The sequence below is a fragment of the Lycium ferocissimum genome, chromosome 12 (assembly GCF_029784015.1).
Source record: "Lycium ferocissimum isolate CSIRO_LF1 chromosome 12, AGI_CSIRO_Lferr_CH_V1, whole genome shotgun sequence".
Classification (NCBI taxonomy): Eukaryota; Viridiplantae; Streptophyta; class Magnoliopsida; order Solanales; family Solanaceae; genus Lycium; species Lycium ferocissimum.
Window position 1 is genome coordinate 60,845,748 of NC_081353.1, and position 21,409 is coordinate 60,867,156.

Genomic DNA, 21,409 nt, shown 5'->3' on the forward strand with positions numbered 1-21,409 from the left:
CCTTGAAAACTCTCATAAGATCAAACTAGAGTAATTAATGAGCTAATGAAAACTGGGCAGCACTTCCCCTATTAATTACTCTAGTTCCACCAAATTCCAAAACAATTCCAAAATAACAATAACAACATCAAAAATACCATAATCAAGAGATTTCATTCAAATTAAACTTAAATCAATCCAAAATTCCCTTTTAAAATCAACCGATAGTCATCCACTTCAACTTGATACCTTGTGACATCTCTACTATGATTCCTTTCCTCTTCAAGACTTGTTAAACTTTTAAGTCAACTCAACCATAAGAAATAAGATGAAGAACATACCTTTTACTAGAAGAACTTCACCTCCCTCAACTTCTTCCAGGACCAAATTCACCATAATTTCAAATAGAAGCAAGAACAATCATCTTTCATGAGTTAGCTTGGGTTTTGGAGTTTGATATTCTCTTTGGATGGTTTGGAAGGTTTTGGAATGATGGAGAACCTTCAAGAACACCCTAATAATATAGAGAGATAAATGTGAAAAGTGAATATGAAAAATGGGATCTTTGGAGTTTAAAAAGGGCTTAAAACCGCCCCACCACCCCGTGTTACGAGGGAGATGCGGCCCAGCAAGTGGGGACTTGCGGCTTCATACTCCCTCCAAAATATGGGGAGATGCTGGGTAGTAAGATCCCCCAAAAAAGGGGAGTTTCTAGCCAGTATGCTGCACATCAAACTCAGTATGCGGCCGCAAACTGCCCACAAACTCCAATTTTTGCGAAAATGCATTCTTTTCGATTCGTTTGACCTCCAATCCTTATGACACCTTCTTGACACTTATGTAAACCTTCATCAACCATCTAAGGAGCCTTATAATTCCCTCTCAAGCTAATGCTAAACAATGCACAAATGATGCAAAACCTTCCAAAAACATAACACTAATTCTAGTCTTCAACGAACTTGCTTCCACCAATTCGCTTAACTCTGAAACCTTAAGGTACACACTTAGAATTTGTTAGATATCTTCCTTAGCTTTGTACGGGCTTCATGCTCACCTTGGGCTTACGTTAGTGTACTTATAATGCGAACGATGCGAAATTTTTCCAAGGTGTAACATTTATAGTCCACCAATCTTGCGACTCTTGATCCGGCTTCTTGATCATACCATCAACGAAGCCAAATTTCTTCCTAGCTCTTAGGGTTGTCCTCATGGATCTAGCCCATTCTTCATAATTTTCACCCTTCAATTGGACTTGTGTAACCACAATTCTAGGGTTATCATTCGACGTAATGTCATAAGGCTCTTTGGGTTTTGTTTTCTTCACCGGCGATTCCTTTGCTTTTATCGCCAGTTTCTCCGTCACCTGTCATTTTTTAGGGTTTATGTGTTCTTTCTAACCTGGCTCTGATACCATGTTAAATTTAAGACAAGAATAAAAATTTAGAGAGACAGAATAATGAGAGAATTCTTTTCTACGTTTCATTCATCATAATGACCTCCTTATATACAAGTAAGGTTTCTCCTTGCCCTAGTCTAACAAGGTAACCCTATTCTAAAAGAACTAAAATCCTATATTACCATAATCACAAATTCACCATAAATAACTATTACAATTATACCGAAATGCCGACGTGTCCGGACCAACTGGTCCGATCACATTAGGTCTCAATAGTTTTTGACCATTATCTCTATTAAATAAAGAAAGGTGTCGTTCTTTTTGGGACTGATTAAAAAGAAAAGAGTGTCATATAATTTGGGATGAAGGAGCAAGTGCTTTTGCCATCAGATGTCCAACTTCTGCTATTGTATTCACTTGCATAGTTAGAGTTCTTGTTTGACTGTGTTTACTCAAAGTGGCTAGAAAAGACGCTTCAACAATTCATGCATTATTTTTAGGTTTGGAAGGGATAGTTGTTTTGATGGGCTTTTTTAATGGGAATTGGGTCGTGGGGCAAGTATGGTGGGTCGGGGCAATTCGATTAAAGGGCAAAAATCTGGTGGGGTTGGGGTTTTAATTTTGTCCAATAGAGAGGCGCTACGTAATAAATAATAATATAGAGAGGGTTGTTGGTTTTAAGGGCAAACGCAAGCCAAAATAGATGAAACGTGAGCCAAAATAGATGAAGTGTACTTTTAGCAAAATAGGTGGATGAAGGTATTTTTAGACCTTTTCAGATAGTACAGAGGCATTTTTGGCCCTTTTTCGTTGTTTTTAATTTTTATATTTTGGTCTTCTTATACTGCAGCCTAAGTTGAAACAAACAATTCTTTAGCAACAGCCTAAAGTTATCGATTTGTTATATGATAAATGCTTCTTGTACTTGTATTCTTCCCCCTACATACCCAGTCATTGGGCAGTTATTGACCTCTCTGTTGATTCAACTAGACAAATTTTAGTAGCTAAAAAATGACATTAGCCGTGTGCATTAGATTTTTGTATATTATTGTTGAATTAGTTTGAAATATTTTGAGGTCTTACACGAATAAACTCATATGTTCGTGAAAGAGCATGATTGTTAGTAGTCATTTCTCAAGTACATATGTTCGTGAAAGAACAATCAGTGGACTAAGCCTCCACTATGCACAAGACTTGGAAAAGGGCCGACTACATTAAGTCTATTATACAGAGTCATACTTTGTAGTTCTGCAAAATAACGTATCCACTGAAAATCACAAAAATAGTTTTGAAGAAAAAGTTCAGAGTCATCTGGCTAATTCTGTGAACTCGTTGTAAATGCTTGTCACATTAATTAGCAGCGTATCCAACTGGCCGATGAAGCAACGACTAAATAATCCTTTGATACTGCCAATGAAGCAGCGACTAAATAATTGAAATATAGAATTAAGTAATAAACAGTAAATAATTTCTTTTTTTAAAATAGGAAAATAAAGTTTCTTATTGATTTCCTGAATGAGATGAGGAATGTTGCTGAAGAGCAGAGATGAACATTCGTCTTTATTGAATTTGAGTTAAAAAAATATTGTAGAATATTCTATAACGCTTGCCACGTTCCCGGTGTATTTTTCCTCATACAAGAGTGTGGAAAGGAAATACACAAACTTACCTAAATCCTAAAACACATCCTCACAAGTTTGGCATCCGTACAGCTGGTTACTTAGTTTAGATATTTTAAGTTACATTAGTCATTTTCAGTGTGTGCATAATCATACCATCCGGGTACCCTACAACGGAACTAAAAGGTGAGAATGATCATTTAAAGCCCAGTTTTACCGAAAAAAATGGTCATCTTGAAGTTTCTCCTTTCACCACTTTGCTAAAATTCTACAAGCAAGTACGACAATAAAGGGAGGACCATTGGATTTAATATCTTAAGACGAAAGGGGAAATTAGATAAAAAAAAGATCTATCAAAATTCCTCCAATGTACAAGTAAAGAATGATCCGTCCCCAAAGACTCCCCCCTTTTCCTCAAAAGCATCCTTTAGCAAACATCCGGCTACAGATAATGAAGGGAAGAAACCCGTGTCTAGAGTAATGCCACTGTAAAATCACTAATATTCGTCGCAACTACAAAAATTGTGGATCTCTACCGAAGACCAGGACAGGCACGAGAGAACGAAGATAATTATAAAAAAAAAAAAAGGATCACACTCTCAAGTCCGCAAACCGGGTCATCTCGTTCAAGCTACAGGTCCTCACAAATGTATACCTTGATTCTGGGCATGCCAAACCTCATTCCAGTAGTGGTGATTTGTCTATTCTTTCTTCTCTAGAACTTGAGTCACGAGACCAAGAGCGATGGTTCTTCCTGATGCCCTGAGGGACACCCTTCCAAGACCCTTACATTTAGAATGCTCTTCAACACAAATCATTCCTTGCAAAACCACCTAAACCATGACAAACAAATTAAAAGTTAATCTCTTTTATAGCTATTATCCAACCTTTAACCTAGATACATAGGCAGTTGCCTTCCCACTCCTGCCCAAGTTTTTTTTTTTCTAAAATGGAAAACATAAGCATATCAGTATACATATTAGTCGCTTTTGAGAGAAACCTCGATAATAGCATTCTGCTTTGCTAGAAGACATCTAGGTAATTTCTTGGTCTCCTTTCCAGTCTTTGGATCAAGCAATGACAAAATCCTCACAACTCTTGCAGCCTCCTTAGCATGGTGTACGTGAAATTCCAACTGCACATTTTCAAATATCCAGAGCTCTAGAGTTATTAACTAAAAACAAATGTCATGAAACTCTTATTCATTTGAGGGTAAAATGATAAGAGTTGTTACCTGAGAGCCAATCAAAATTGGAACGGCAATATCCAGGATAAGAATCTTCAGTTCCAAATGATTTGTAACAGCAATAGGATATGCAGGGTGGCACAGCACATCCCCTGCCTTTACACGATTCGCATCTATACCTTGTAGATTAATAGTGACATTGTCTCCAGCTTTTGCACTGCTACAAACCTGAGAATTATGTTCCAAAGAACGCACTGTAGCCATTTCTCTTGATGGCATAACTAGAACCTGACCATGTTAAGAATTTAGCATTAGAAAAGACTATTATCCTCCCAAAGAAGTCAACAATTTGCCATTCTTATTACAAGGTCAAATCTGGTTGAATAGGAAAATAATCTACACGTAACACAAAATCACCCATGGCGGATTTCTTCATAACATTAAACAATTATTGCCCACAGATGATTGCACCGTAATATAATTATGATGGCAATTCCGGTAATGACCTAACAGCATGTCCCGACAATGCACTAACAAGATGAATGCCCAACTATCTGTTAGTTATCTTAGTCACTCTGTTAACTTGAGCCCTTACATTCTGGTGTCTTACATTACAGGGAGAAAAAAGAAGTGTCTTTGTGTTTCACCATATACTTATCTCATTATTGTCAATGTGCAGATGTCCCTTCCAAGGCAAGTAAGCGAGATATAAAACACTGAAGTAATTAAAACCACCTCAGGTTTCAATCCAACATGGAGTCCCGCAAATCCTAGCTCAAACAACGGCCACCTTGAACTCCCATCCCCCCTCCCCAAACACGCCCCAAATAAAATTCGAAATGCTGTAGAATATACAGTGAGAAAAGAGAGTTACACTCGGAGATAAAAATGTAGAAGCACCTTGATGGAAAATTAGGATATAAATTTACTTGCCTAATGCCTACCTCAGCCCTTCCTAATAAGAGCATGGTGTTTGGTCAGGTTAATCTGGGTGATGGTCAGACTGATTGACATAATCTATAGGCACCAGTATTAACTCCCTCGATAGTTATGACTATAAAAGCCCAAGTCTTCTAAAAGCAGGAATATAATAAAAGGAGAAGGATCTCGTTCTCAATATGATATTTGATGAATTTAAATGTTAAGTGACAAAATAAAGGAGAAGGATCTCTCTTGCATTAGTGGTAATTGAGTACCTTATCTCCAGTTTGAAGAGCTCCTGTCTCCAACTTCCCACATACTGACACCTGTCCTTGTGATGGTGATTTAACAAGATCACATATCGGCATTAATATAGGCTTTGAGTAATCTCTTTGGGGAGGTTGGAAAGAGTCTATGGCGTCCAAAAGGCAAGGACCTTGAAACCTGAAAATAACCTTCATTATGAGCTACACAAGATAATGGGGGCTTTGCCAGCTATTTGCGTTATGACACTAAATTACCGCAGAATTTTGACTCAACAGCACAATCATCATTTTATCTATTAGCTTGCAAATTTGGGTTGTCAATCTTGAGAAGACTTCGATTGTTTCAAATTCCAGTTGCATGAAGTTTAACTCGTATCTTTGTTATGTATCCTATTGTTTCCATTGTTCCGCCTCAGGCAAACTTAAAACTTCCACAAAAGAATTTTCTTCTAAGCAATGCAAATGTGATAAAGTTGAAGATAATGAGTAACGCTATGCTTCTTAGTAGTGCTAGCAGTTGGCTAGTAGACTAACCAGGACAACAATCTTGCATCAGAAGGACTTGTCACCAAATTTTGGTTTTCCATGGCACTCAGGGGAATCCACAATACTGACGAATCTTTAAACTTACAAGCACGAAGAAATGTTCCTAGTTGATTCTTAATTGTATCAAAACGTTCTTTGGTGTATCCCACTGCATCCATTTTGTTAATAGCAATTATTATTTGATCCACCCCAAAGCTTTTGATAAGTTGTGCATGCTCCCTTGTCTGGCCTCCAGTAACATCAAGGCCAGCTTCAAATGCGCCTATTGAAGCATCAACTACGAGAATTGCAGCATCTGCTTGTGTTGCACCTGATATCATATTTGGGACAAAGTCTCTATGCCCTGGGGAATCAAGCAGTACAACACGGTAACGTTTTGTGTTAAAGTAGGCAACAGCCACTGTCATAGTTATTCCCCTCTCTCTTTCCTCAACACTTTCATCCAATGCCCAGGCATAAGCAAAGGACCCTTTTCCCTGATTATAGACAGGAGATTTATCAACTAGTTAATCAAGATTTTGACAATATCTTACAAAAACAGATGAGAAGTGAAAAGTAGGATTACTTGCTGCTTGGCCTCCTTTTCATATTTGTGCATCTCCTTCTGAGATATCTGCCCCAAAAGATGGAGTAGTCTTCCTGATAGTGTTGACTTCCCAGAATCAACATGGCCAACCTGCATGGTGAAAATTTTGAAGTAGCGTCAGACGATTAGACATTGTAAATGCTTGAAAATCTTGAATCACATAAATGTTTAACTCACGATTGCAAGATTTAGCTGGTCTAATTTGTCTTCTAATTGATCAGCGGATACAATTTTCTTAGGTTTACTCTGTGATCTTGAAGTTGCAGTTCTACTCTCCGCATTGTGAGGATCTGATGATACAGAGATATTGCTCACGTTGTTCATGATGCCTTGATTTCCCCTAGTTTCTATAGAAGAACCTTTATCCTTCACATCATCACGTCTAACTTTTGCCATTGATGTGGAAGAGCTAGTAGGCCCTTCAGCAACCAATTCTCTTTTAACTTCACTAGCTATTTCTTTTTTACTTGATAGGACATTTGACTGTTTGACTTTGTCACTAGTAGCTGCAAAAGGAGCAGTAATGTACACGAAAGATGTCAAACTCTCAATATAGAGAACAGGCTATAAAAATATTAGAAATTAACACAACTAAGTATCCATTATAAAGTTGAATAGGGACTTCATGAAGACCTATCCAAGTAAATCAGGATAAAAGGAGGACAATATTGAAAGACTTAAATAATGTTAAACAAGAAAGGCAGATAGGATTGGAAATGAACCAACTTAATTTCATCTGAATGAGAAAAATAGAAGACCACATGCATTGTACGCAACCAGTCGCCAGTTATGTCTAAATAATACCAAAAGGTCTTTATATTTTTTAGCTCACCCGTCGTTGCTATTTTTAGCAGTGTTTCTAAAAGCAAAAAGCGCAAAAAGGCGACAAGGTCCATGTGGCTTGAAGCGATTAGTGAGAAGTGAAGCGCACAATTTACAAAAAATTAAAAAATATTTTCAATTAAATACTAATTTCAACATCCAATATACAATAATGTTGAGATCAATCCAACTACTTAAATTTGAGATTCAAAGAACCAACTGGTTCTCATTTGGATCACTTTGCATCTTATCACTTGAAGGGCATGGCTTCACCAATGAAGCGATAACCCTTTCCTTCGTATGGAGTTAAGCAACTGATGACTTTTAAATATCGCTGCTATTTATAGCTAGAATTTTAACTATATCTCGAGAAAGGGAAAAAAAACGTATGTTCCCATGGAAGCACTCATTTAACAATTCCAGAGACGAATCCAAACAAATCCTAAGAACATTAGCCTAATCATGCTGAATTTTATTTTGCAACAACTAAAGCCTAATGATTGGCATGTAGTCGTTTCACTCATCCAAAAGGCCACTAGCCAGCAGGTAGAAGTTTCATGCTGAAGGGAAAATAAGTTTGTGTAGCCTTTGTTCTGGGACTAACATGCAAATTAACCTGTTGTTTCTCATTCACAGATTGTCCCTTGGCCTTTGCACTTCCAACACAAAAGGAAACTTTTTATTTTAGCATGGGAAAAGTCCAAATTTGAGCCTGAACTATGCGAAATGGTCTAACTTTGCCCTCTGTTAATAGTTGCGCCCCTCCATGTCCCTATCATTAGAAAATTAGACTAATATTGCCCTTATTGTTTAAGGTCAACTATTAAAAATTAATTAGTATATAATTAGTCTGATTAGTACTAATTGCTTCCACTTGTCCAAAATTTCATAAAGAAAACCCTTATACCTCCCCCTCTCACCGCCCCACCTCTTAATATTTTCCTCCACCACAGAAGCAAGCCGTCCCTCTCATCTTCACCGCAAAATTCTTGCGCCATGAATGCCACCTGAAAACCACCACAAAACAGCCCCTCATAAGTCCAAAACCATATCTTCGTTTCTCCATACTCCTCAGTGAAAAAAAGACGCCTTTCAAGCCGACCTTCTTAATACATGGTCTCCACCACCTCCATAGCCGCTGCCCAGCAACACCCTCACTCCACCATCACATCCTCATTTCATTTTCATTGCCATGACTAGCTTCACCTCACCACCCTTGAACCATTTTCATATTTCTTCTTTTACCCATAAACAAATCCATCACACAACCATACTCCATTGCCACCAGAAAAACACCACAGAAAACCACCAGATCCGTCGTCTCATCATTGGATTATCATCTTTCCTCTAAAGGGTGGACGAACCCCGAAGCTCAAGTAATGTATTCAGAAGGTGAAAAACATACTGTAAATGGTGACTCATCAATTTTTCAAGGCTTTGTGGATTCACAAATCCACCAACTGCAACCGCAAGCTGGAGGCTTTCTTGCCGGAAAAATGGAGACAACACTCATCCTTGACTCACATCTATGACCACGGTGGCTCCGCTGCAGCTAATTCACCAAACAGCAAGTTGTTAAAACCATGGTTTTCGGACTTTCTCGACAAACTCGGGTTCAGAGGTTGATAACTCACGGAATATGGGCACTGAGTTTGCTGGTGAGTCTAGCAATGAGATGGGTTAAAATTGTCACGTGGAGGACATGAAGCAATCCCAAGTGTTCCCCAAGAGTTGATCATTGTATTTATAATTTAATTAGGACCAATTAATAGTCCGTCTGTGAATAAGGGCATAGGTGAACTCTTTTGCTAACTTCAGGGGCTCATTTGACCAACTATTAACGGAAGGTAAAGTTAGACTATTTTGCATAATTGAGAGGAAAATTTGGACCTTTCCCTTTTGGCATTGTTATGCAATTTTACCTGCTCTTTCTCACTCACAGGTTGACACTTGGCCTTTGTGGTCCATATACTTCCAATCACAAAAGGCCGCAGATAACCAAAACACTAGCATCATCAATCACAAAAGAAAGATACTACCTTAAAGTCCAGAAGCACTTTTCCCTAACTAATGTGGCAACCGCCTTCAAAAAAAAACTACACTGTTTTATGAAGTAAAAAGATCTTTTCTGCATAGGTGAAACAAACACAAACACGGTATCAGAACCGTGAAGAAAGTATCATTAGCCTACAGTGGGCAACAGCATCCCGCCTGAAACTAAATCATCTGGAGATGGAGCGTCAAACTTCAAGCATTTTGAACCATAATTAGCATGCTTTGAGTAAGAAAATTAATTATAAGATATTACATGTTATGTGACAGCAAATACTGAAAATTTGGAAGAAAGACGATAATGCAGTGAAACCCATTTTTCAAGTATAAGGAAATAAAAACATGCGAAATTTATTTCTACAGGGTGGCATCCTGCTCTTGATCATGTGAAGGCATAGTATCAACCTTGTAATAATTTTGACAGCTAATAGCTCCATGTATGAAAATGTCCACAAATATATCAAAGCTCGTGGAAGTTAAAGTGATCCCTCTGTTTTTGTTTTCTTAAAGTTTTGTGCTTCAAAGTGAACAGCATTTTTGGTTTCCAATGCGGCACTGATGCAAATAGATACTTGGCCATTATAGGCACCCTAAAATCTTTGCATATGCCACCAACTGCAGGAAAATAATCTACTCTATGAAGAAGCAAGCAAAATACATAAAGAACTACCTAGAATGGTATTAATAAGTGACATAGTCCATAGATGATGCAAGACACTTTCGTAAGGACCATTGCCGAAACAGAAAGGAGAATTCCCACAACCAAGCTTAACACCACATTACTTATTACCATCTACTGAGGGAAGGAAAATAAGCATGAAATAACATCACGGAGAATAATAATGCAACAAAAAATATTATCTACAGAAATAGTTCTCTCTCCCCCAGCCCTGAAAAGAACACTGTTTGTGTATCAATATGAAATTTATAACAGACATATTGCCAGCTGCTAACCTGCGCTAGATTTGCCACCACCCCCTTTGATCAATGGGTTACGCAGGACCCCACAAATATCACATAAATTTGTGGTATCTTCATTATCAAATGTGCAAATGGGACAACGCCACACCCCAGTCTTAACTGTTTCCTGTTTTGAATTTCCACAAATATCACATACATTCATACTATCTCTGTTATCAAATGTGCAAATGGAACAACGCCAGGTGCCAACCTTAACCAGATCCTGTTTTGTATTCGTTTCTGATGCCCTGCCTGTAGCAAAACGTAAACAACATATTGAGTTCTTTAAAATTAAGCTTTTATTATTTTAGGGTCATAAATTACTGAAAAGACCAATAGTCGTGGTAAAGTAACCATAAATATGAAAATTTACAAAAATCAAATGGAAATTTTCTACAAGTAGACAAATATTCTCTCTGCCCTTTTTTGTGTCACAATTTGACTTGGTGCGGAAATTTAATAAGTTATATTTAGTTTTATATAACATTGGTATAATAGATACATCATTTTGTGGTTTTAAGTTTTGATTGTTCAGAATCCTTGAAAGAAGTGAAAGTTGTACAAGATGCAGTTACTTGTGAAAGTGTCAAGCAATTTGAGACATTTCAGAACAGAATGTGTCGTCATATAAAATGGAAGCGGACAGAACTTTTTAAAAGCCATTCATTAAGCTTTTGATATTATATAGCCCATAAATAGTTTTACTAACTGAACAATTATTCATCCTTTTACCAAATCCCTGTTAGCAGTTTAGAGCAGTCCAGTATGTACAGTAACTCATATTTTCCACCAACATATTTCAAGACCATATTCAACAACCAAACAACGAAATAGAAACAAAAACATTATTCTTATCGTGTAGATTAAAACAATTTCTGATAATGCCAGATGAACAAGAAATTCAGAGGAAAATGGACACAACTAAAGCAAGTCGCATTGTAGTAGTTCAACAGAAAATCACAAGTGTTTGGTGTGGCTTGCATTCATTGGGAGAAAAATTAGAATAGTTCTACATAAAAGATGACTATGGAGAAAAGTAACTCAGAATTATCATGAAGTGATAATCTTTATATATGATTAACATTTTCTTTCTGCTTGTTCGTTTACATTTTTTTTTTTTTTTTTGTTGGGAGTGATTACGGATGAAAGATGCAGCCTTCAGCTATATAGCACTGGGAAGGGCTGGAGACACTCACCATTTGTCTCTGCATATTCATATCCGTCATCATAGTGATAATTGTAATCTTCATAGTCATAAAAGTCTTCCTCATAATCAACTCCATAATTTACCTTACGAGGCATGGTGACGCTTTCAGATATGCCTAAGAAAAAAACATGAGCTTGGATATCACTGTCTACATGAATCAAATCCAGGTCATCAAAGCAATGTGCAACATAAGCGAGTCATCTCAGCTATTCCGAAAGCACAAACAGAATACACTGCACATGCTTCACCCTTCAATTAAGAATGTAATCATACCTCAAAGACGACCGTGTCAGTAAGAAAACATTTCAGATCCTATTCAACCACCAGGAAATGCTCACCCAAGAAATACCATAAATCCAGCAAAACAATATAACTGGGACAAAGTCCTCTTAAGGTCCTGAGTGGGTAAGCAAATCTACAGCTTCCTGTCTGACAAAATAAGCCACCAGTTTCAATCTATTGGAACAATCTTTCAAAAGGAAGATAGAAAAATTCTACTTCCTGACAATACAAATCTGCAGACATGAAAACACTAATAGATGTCTTTTATCTGACAGTTTTCTGTGTTTATCCTTTTTTTATAGGAACAACTGTATTCTGTAACATATAAAACATTTCCATTTAGTACTATTTTCTACATTCCGTAGCAGAGTCAGTGACAAAGTCCTCAAGTTCTTGAGAGGATCTATATAATATAAGTCGCTCTGCCAAACCTGAGTAGTTACAAAGCATTAAGGGGCCGTTTGGTTCGAAGACAAGTTATGCTGGGATTAGTTATGCTGACATTATCATTACCGCTGTTTGGTTTGTTGATTTAATGATACATGAATTGCATAATTTCTAATAGTACTGAATAGAGTGTATAAGTATAAAAAATGTACTGGTATTGTTAATGCCATGGTTTACTATGTATAAGAATAGTACTGAATAGGGTGTATAAGTAATACTGGTATTAGTTGTACTAGACTTACATTCACAACCAAACATTGTACTAAAATTTTATACCAACACTATTCTACCTAAGACACCCTACGAAACGACCACAGTGCGGTTAACAAAGAAGCACTTCTCCTGTTGGAAATGTCATACTGTGTTACTCGACATGGATTCAGGATTACAAACAAGCTCATATGAATTCTCCATCTGACCCAGAGATAAAAACTTAATGATGGTAAGTTGATTTGGTTTGTTGTATACACCCCATGCGGGTAAGTGTTTACACTGAACAGTACCCCATAAAACTGATGAGGGCTGACTACTCTTTTAGTAGTTTTGATCAATTCAAAGATTAAGTGGCAATAACATCTACAAGTCCAAAAATTACGAACACATAGGGATCGTTTGGTAGGATGTATTAGAGAAAATAATACATGTATTAGCCCTGGTACTATTAATTTCTTGCTTGGTAGTGTTTTTCAACCAATATTAGTTATACACTCTATGCAGTACTATTCTTATACATAGCAAACCTATGTATAACTAACACCAGTACTATTCCTATTCTAATACACCTTATTCATTGAATACAACAAACCAAACAGTCGAAAGAAAATAATGCCAGCATAACTAATCCCAGCATTACTAATACACCCTATTCAGTATTATTCTTATACACCCTACCAAACGAACCCTATGTGATTGATCAAAATAAGTTACATTTCTTCAGTAATGGTGTAAACATCACTAAGTTAGTCCATCAAAGCAAATGATAACAATAACAGTAAAACTCCATTAATGAAAAATTAACCGGTCGAATAACCCTACAACACCACCCACCCCACACACACAAAAATACTTTTCCAGCCTTGTATCCTGTGAAACAATATTTATTGTTAAATTGAAGTTTTATTTAGGCAATAACAGTTAAAAGAGTTCCTAGAATAATTAACTTGCATAGACTTCTTTCACATAAAAAAATAAAATAAAATAAAATAAAAGAAGAAGAAGAAGTAGAGATTAAAGATGGAAATTATACCGAAAGAATTTGAAGAAAAAAACTCAGCAACGTTATTGGGGTTTCTCCATCTTTAATCTACAGGTCAGAAGCTATAGGGAGAGAATTGAGGAACACGAATCGTAGTTTAATCTTACCTTAATTTGTTTCAACTCCAGCGACCTGTATTCTCTGAGACTCAGATTTTAAGGACACGTTTGGCCATGGAAATTATTCACTTTTTCCCGGAATTTTTTTTCACTTTTTGGCCAGAAAGTATATTTAGAATTTGAAAAACAACCAAATTTTTATTTTCACTTTTTATTTTTGACCCTTGCTTTTGTTTTTCCTTTTTCAAATTTTACCTTAATTCTTCTATTTTTATAAATTTAATCTCATTTATTATAGTATTGGTAGTAGGACTGGGCATAAATAACGAAAATGAAAAAATCGGACTGAACCGAACCGAACCAAACCAAACTAGTTGGGTTCGGTGTTTGGTGTCCACCTTTAAAAAGTCGAAACCGAAATAGTCGAACCGAAGTTTTATAAAAGCGAGACAGAAAACCAACACCGAAATTTAATACGTTAAAAAAAATTAAAATAATCCAGGGCCCATTAAGTTTAAGCCCAAAAACCCAATTGTAACAAACCTCTTTTCTTTTGTATCACTGTTTTCGGATTTCGATTGAGAAAATCAAATATCCTGAACAAAGGAAGGTGACTAAGATATGTCTTTAAGATTAATGCATGTCTTTTATGTATTTTCTTAATTATTCTTATGGTATGTATATAACACCTAGTAATCCTATATCATGGTTATGATTTTCTGTTCTTGTGTATCCTGTTTGTTTGATTTTGATTTTAATTTATCAGTTTTATGTTTTATTGCGTTTGAGAATATGAATTAGTGCAAATGGAATCGCTTCTAATATCATATAAAAAAAACGAATTGAAAAAATCGAAACCAAACCGAACCGAACTTCAAAAAATCGAAATAAAGAACCGGAGCAGAGCGAACTAGTTGGGTTCGGTGTTGATGTCCACCTTGAAAAATCTAAACCAAAATAAGCCCAGGCAGAGTTTGATAAAAGCCAAGGCAGAAAAGCCGTACCCACGGCACAATTGGTAGTGTTTACAATTAGTATTTGTTTTAGCTCTTGTGGGGTTTTGTATGGAGTACAAGTGCAAGGTGGGGATAGTTGCATAATAGTGTCACTCTGTCTAGCTTCACATGTACAAGAAATATGCTTAAACCTTATGAATGGCGATACATTAGTGGTAATTTATTGTTTACTTTCGGTAAAAACTTACCTACATCGGGTGTTTAACCCGACAAATAAATAAATGACACTTGTCACATTATTTAATTATAAATATATATATGTATATTAATAGTCAACCATAGTTAACCAAGTATTTTGCAGATGGTATTAATTAATAATATAAAATATTCTCACACTATTTCGGTTATCTTTTAAACAATAAGTAGATTGACTGTAATTTCTTAATACTTCTATGCCAGTAATTAACCATATCCCAAAGGACATAACTATTTTTATTTTTCATTTTCCATTCTTAGAGTAGTTAGTTTTACAAATTTATTAAAAGAAAAATTCTAGACCTTAGTTTATTATCTATGGTTAACTTAACCGAGATGGGTGTAAACATCTGGTGCTGTTGTTTTAATTCAACCAACTGGTTATGTTTATGAATTGTTTTGGATGGTTTTGCTAGTTTTTAGAAATTAGGGTAATAAATCATATTTCATGTCTTTTAGAAAGAAAAAAAATACATTCAAACAATACATGTATTATTTGCTGCTATGGCCTTACGAACTCGATTTCAACTTCAAAAATTTCAAATAGAGTGAATAATTTTTTGATATCTATGGCCAAACGCCTACTAAGATTTCATTAGGGGGGCTTTTAGTAATAAGCCTCTTCAACCTTTCACTTGTCCTTTTGTTTTCTTTTAGTTGTGAATTGATTAAATAACCCTCTACAAAATATTACAGATCGCTTATGTAGTATGCCATAATCTACCATGTATACAGAATCATATGAGACCTTTATTCATTTTTGTTAAGATCCCTTTTAACTAATTTCCTCTCTTTTTTTTTGGCAAAAAAGAAAAACTTCTTGAGAAAAAACTAAGAAATAATATTAAAATATTAATATTATTGAAAAAGGGTCGAAAATATCCGTAGACTATGCAAAATTTAACAAAAAAATCATATGTTAATAGTTTGGTCAAAAAAGGTCCCGGCTGCTTGGTTTGGCCCAAAAAAATACATGGGGCTATTTTATTTTAACTGATAAAACGAGATTAAGAAGAAGAAAAAATTACTTCCCACTTTTTTATTAGTAAAAGGGATTTTTAAAGAAAAGAACTCTTTAAGAATAATATTTTTATCAGGAAAAGAATATGTTTAAAAAGAAAAGATATGTTGGTTATGAAAAGGGCAATTTTGACCTAGTTAAGTAACAATAGGGGCAATTTTCACCCAATTAAGTAACAACAGGGGCAATTTTCACCAAACAATTAATGGTGGGCCATGTTTTAGCCAAACTATTAATAGATGGCATTTTTGTTCAACTTCGCATGTTTAAGGGCATTTTTGACCCTTTTCCGTAATATCAAAGATGAACGTAATGTAGTATCAAAGTAAAAGTAAAAAATAAGGAGAAAAAAGAGATGAGAGTTTTTTTATTATTATTATTTCATTGGCGAAATGGCCTGGGAAGCCCTTGTACTTTTCCCTGATTGTCATCCCGGCCCCTGCACTCCCTACTTGCCAACTGAACACTCAAACTCACTGAAACTCGACATTTTCCTTTTTGGGCTAGGTCAGTAGTGCGTGTAATATAACCGACTATACATCGATTTTCATGTCACTTTAAAAATATCACTTAGGATATTAAATGTTAAAAAATGAAATACCCAATTTCAGATTTCATTTTCTCTTTCTTCGACATACCCCTCGGTTTCAACCCTTGGTCATGTCGTCTTTCCCACGATTTTTACGATAATTTAGTACGATTTCCAGGCTACTGTAGTAAGTTTCTTCACACCTTCTTAGTTTATTTTTCTTGTCTCCTTCATCATCGTCTATTTTGCCAGATTTTAGGGTTTAGGGATTTTTTTAGTAATAATGGCTTGAATATTTAGGGGTTTTGATTTATTTCTTAACTAATATAAGTGTAATAGCCATTTGTTGTTGTGTCATGCATGCGATGACATATTCCATGATTTACGATTAGATTCTATGGCTTTTTTGTAAAATCTCAAATTCGTGTAAGGTTTTTCAATTTTTTTGTGAATTACATTGGGTATTGTTCTTGTTAGTTTTCCACTAAGGTATATTAGAATATTATAGTGTTTCTTTCATAGAAGATAGAAAGGAATGTTGGAAGTTTTTTCACTTAAAAATTACGGATTTTTGTTGTATTGTTTATTGATTTGTGTAAAGGGGCAGTGCTTGTCAATTAATCACTGTTATCAATGTCTTTTTGTCACTTTGTAGGCATGGTAAGAAAATGGATTCAATAATAGACATACTTCAAATGTACTACAGTGGCTACATTTTATCAGACTCTGGGCTAAGATATGCTAATGGAATATCTAGTCTTGAGCTACTGAAAATTGATGTAGATGAGCTCTATATTATGTTGTTTTACAAGTTAGCTAGTGAATCAGGAGTCGATAATGTTGAAACTTTTGCGTGTAAAGTTAACAAAAGGAATGGCTATTACATGTTAAATATTGATGTTGATGTGCTAAGATTTCTTAATACCTTGAGGGGTGAGGACTTTTTTGAGTTTATGTGGTACATTTAATTAATACACCTCTAATTGTTGAGGATGTAACTGAAGTGCATCTAGCCTAAACGTTAACCCTAACAATGGTTAGCCAAGTGTGTTAAACGTTAGGGATCATGTGTCACCCCCCCCCCCACCCCCGCGGGCGCACGCGCTTACCCCGGTTGTAATTAGTATGTCTCTGATTGTTGAAGATGAAAAAGAACAATTCCTTCTGTCAGAGAAATAGATTTTGGTATTGATCTTTTGTCAAGAACTCAGTCCATATCTATCCTGCCTTATCGAATGGCTCCTATGGAGTTGAAGGAATTAAAAGAACAGTTGAAGGATCTTCTCAACATGGGTCTTATCAGACCTAGTGTGTCACCGTGGGCCCCGGTTCTATTCTTGAAAAAAGAAGTACGATTCACTTTGAATGTGCACCGACTATCGTCAATTGAACAAAGTCACAATTAAGCAAAAATACCAATTGTCGAGAATTGATGACCTATTTGATCAAATTCAATCTGCCAAATGTTTTTCCAAAATTGGTCTGAGGTTAAGGTATCATCACCTAAGAATAAAGAAGAAAGATATCCCTAAAACGATTGTTTGAATGGACATTATGAATTCTTAGTGATGACCTTTGATTTAACTAATGCTCCAACTGCACCTGAGCATTCAAGTCATTCCTTGATGCCTTTGTGATAGTATTCATAAATGACATCTCGGTACTCAAAAAGTAAAAAAGAGCATACCAATTGCTTCCAAATAACTTGCAGAAACTTAATGACCGGAAACTCTATGAAAATTCTTAAAATGTGAACTTTGGCTACAATCAAGTGGCATTCTTAAGCCCCGTGGTACAAAGAGAAGGCATCAGAGTAGACCCTCAAAAGATCGAGCGATTAAAAAAAATTAGATAAGGGTTTAGGGTTTAGGGTTGTTATTTTGCACGATAAAAAATCTATCCTACGTTATGCCAAATTTTCACCTATAGGATAGGCCAAGTTACTATACATGTTTCAAGCTAACGTTTGCAGAATAATAAAGAACAGGAAAGTAAGGACACAGTATTGACGTGGAAACCACCCGACTCACAAGGGTGAAAAAATCACGACCTACACCTCTGCATGATTTTTCCCAAAACTCCACTATAACTGTGAGCCTATGCAAATCCATATTACAAACTCTATAACCTAGGAACTAACTCTAATTCCTATCTCAACAATCTCTCTAAACTATCGAGCCCACTTCAAGTTGCCCTCAACTTGAAGTTGAATTTGACAAGTGTTTACACCTATGACAATTGCTTCTATGAAAGCTAGTAAAGGTACAACTCGATAAACATTCTTAATACACGATTCTAGATTTGAATTTTGTAAAACATAACTCTATGAAATAGGTTCTTCAATCTTATTCTTTGTACCAGGCCGCACTTCAGGAATCAGAACACTCAATTATGGCATTGACTGTGTTTGATCAATTTTTGATTTTCTCTCTATGTGAGTGAGTCTCTTTCTTCATGAGAGGACTTGGATAAATATAGCTTTTGGTGTGCAGCAAGTCGGCTGAACACAAATGTTATAGCCCGTATCTTGTACGTTTGGAAATTCCAAAGTCGTTGTGGAAAGTTAAGGGCGAGACTATTTTCAAAAATTATTTTAATGAGCAAGTCGTTATAAAAATTATTTATGACTATTATTAGTATGGCGATATTGAGGGAGGTTAAGGACAACAAGAGAAATTTGCAAAATGGGCCGTGGAAATAATGCGGAAGGCTAGGGGCAAAATGGTAATATTAAGAAAAGTCGAGGGGCAAAACGGGAATTTCACATAAGTTTCTTGAATGTTCCAAAAAGGTCATATTGACCATGTGAGGAAAAAATAAAAGGAGAAAAAAAAATAGATGACAAATAAGTCATCTTTGCTAGAAATTAAAAGAAAATTCTAGAGGGAGGGGCATGTGCCCCTCACATGACTTGGTAATATATATATATATATAGGAGAGAAGAAAATTAAACCATCAATTAAAAGAAGAGGAGGAAGAAGAAGAAGAAAAAAAAAAAAAAAGGAGTTCGGCCATGGTCGCCGAACTTGGGACATGGCAAAATCATGGTTCAAAAATTATTCTCTTCTTGCATTTCAAGTAAATGGGAAGGCCCTCTACAACATGGAAGAGTGGTTGGAATAAAAAGGTTATTCATTTGCACAAATTCACAACCTTAACCAAGAGGAAACTCGAAGGGAAAAAGGTAAGAGTTCACCCTTTTTTTATGTTATGGAGAGTTATGTATGTTGAAGTATGGAAAAGTGAATGAAATTCATGTGTTGTAGAGGTGAAGGTGTGTGGCCGTGTACATGCATGGTTGAGCCGTGTGTGTGTGTGTTGTGTTGTGTGGAAGATTGAATTCATTTCATGTAGTGTGTTGCTTGTTGTGATAATGTATAGAAAACATGGAAAATTCATGGAAAATATGGATGTTGTAGTGTGGCCGAATATAGTAGTATGTGTAGAAGTGAGGAATTAATTTTATTTAGTAGTTTGGTTGCTATTGTAATGCATAGAAATGAATGAAAATTCATGAAAATCTATGTGAGAAGTGTTGTGGCCGAATGGTAGAGGATTTGGTAGGTTGTGGTAAATTGATGTAATTTGATATTCTAGTTGTTGTCATTGTGAATTATGTGGTGTTGAATGAAGGGTGTTGTTGAAGTTAACGTATATGAATGATGATGACATGTATGGTTGTTGTGGAATTGGAAGGTTTCGGGTAAAGCAAAATGTTGATTGAGTTGTTGAAAGATTATGTGAATTAAATTGAATTGAATTGAATTGAATATGAATGGAATGTTGTTAGTAAGATTGTTGGCATTGTTGTTGGTTTGGCCGAGTTGAATTCTCGGATTGTTGTTAATGGATGAATTGGGCGAGCCATATTATCGGGGACGGTGTATTTACGGGGGGAGAGATCTTTATGCCGAAATTTTGACAGATTATAAGTAAATGTATTTGAAGGGTTAAGAGAGGCATACGATAATGAACCTAACAATTGCGTTAATCGTCTTGAATGTAGACTAGCGGCAACAAGTTTGGACGAATAAGCGTAGCTAGTAAGGCGCGGCGCAGGTATGTCAAGGCTTGTACCTTTTCTTTCTATGGCATGAATCATACGATGTAATTCTATCGATGCTTCCATAACGTCCGTATCTTCACAAGTTAGAAGTTATGATTTCAAAGCATGATTTCCTTCCCAAAAGTTTATGAATGTTTTCCACAATATTCATTTTCTCCAAAATCAAGTTTTACGATTTTTGAAAGTTTTTATGACCAAAACAACGACTATGATTTTATGATGACAATGATGATGCTAGATATGAGGAAAGGTCTATGACGAATATGTCGAGGATATGTTCTTACCATGAATACGACGATATGAAATGTTAAGCTATTTTTGGATAATGACTATTTTAAAGGTTTCAAAATATATGAAATGATATGCTATGTCCACTGTTTTATGTTTTCTAGTGATGTTATCCTTGATTGTTGGTCTCGCTTTATAATTATTCCTTGAAAGTGAGACAAAGCGCCCATGATTATTCCATAAAGTAGTCGGAGGTTACCGACCTTACGTCACTCAATAGAATGCACGACTTTTCTTTGGGCTCTCTGCGTACTTATATGACATATGTATATGAGATATGTATATGTACATGGGGTGGGGGAAGGGATATATGGGGAAGGGGAAGGGATACATGTTCATTGCCACAGGTCGGTGGCGTTATCATCCCGGACGCGGGATATATGGGCGAGCCGACGTATTTCGGCGCTATGCGGGCGAGCCGACGTTGTTCGGTGCTATGACATGACATGACATGATACGACGTGATACGATATAATATGATACGATATGACATGATATGATATGATATGATATGATATGATACGATATAATATGATACGATATGACATGATATGATACGATATGATATGATATGATACGATATGATATGTTATGACAAGACACGACATGATATGAGTTCTATTCTCCGTATCTCTACGAAAAAGAAATGTTTTTTTCTAACGGGGAAAGACAAGCATGCATGGTATCCGGCTTTGAAAAGGGTATTCCTAT

At 35.9% G+C, this 21,409-nt stretch overlaps 1 protein-coding gene across 4 annotated transcripts; it reads right to left on the reverse strand.

The window, feature by feature from the left end:
• Positions 1-3,577: 3,577 nt before the first annotated feature.
• On the reverse strand, positions 3,578-13,650 carry LOC132041111 (uncharacterized). Of its 4 annotated transcripts, none has more exons than XM_059431904.1 (11): positions 13,632-13,650; positions 11,814-11,969; positions 11,530-11,655; positions 10,328-10,585; positions 6,677-7,005; positions 6,479-6,589; positions 5,902-6,389; positions 5,377-5,545; positions 4,229-4,468; positions 3,995-4,129; positions 3,578-3,827 (listed from the first exon to the last, which is right to left on the reverse strand). In XM_059431904.1, exons 3-11 carry the CDS (start codon positions 11,633-11,635, stop codon positions 3,696-3,698), a joined length of 1,968 nt encoding a protein of 655 aa, XP_059287887.1. In that variant the 5' UTR covers positions 11,636-11,655; positions 11,814-11,969; positions 13,632-13,650; the 3' UTR covers positions 3,578-3,695. The 4 variants fall into 4 exon arrangements, with proteins under 4 accessions (XP_059287887.1, XP_059287886.1, XP_059287888.1 ...); XM_059431903.1 differs by having other exon boundaries at positions 13,516-13,643; XM_059431905.1 differs by lacking the exon at positions 13,632-13,650 and having other exon boundaries at positions 10,328-10,460; positions 10,545-10,585; positions 11,814-12,175.
• Between the last annotated feature and the right edge of the window lie 7,759 nt (positions 13,651-21,409).

Bases quoted from the DNA above. Each gene is read 5' to 3' on its own strand.
- LOC132041111 (XM_059431904.1), bottom strand. From the start codon at position 11,635: ATGCCTCGTAAGGTAAATTATGGAGTTGATTATGAGGAAGACTTTTAT. The intron at 10,586-11,529 runs GTGAGTGTCTCC...GTTTTGCTACAG, and splicing joins TGAATATGCAGAGACAAATG to GCAGGGCATCAGAAACGAAT. The intron at 4,469-5,376 runs GTACTCAATTAC...TAACATGGTCAG, and splicing joins CTCTTCAAACTGGAGATAAG to GTTCTAGTTATGCCATCAAG.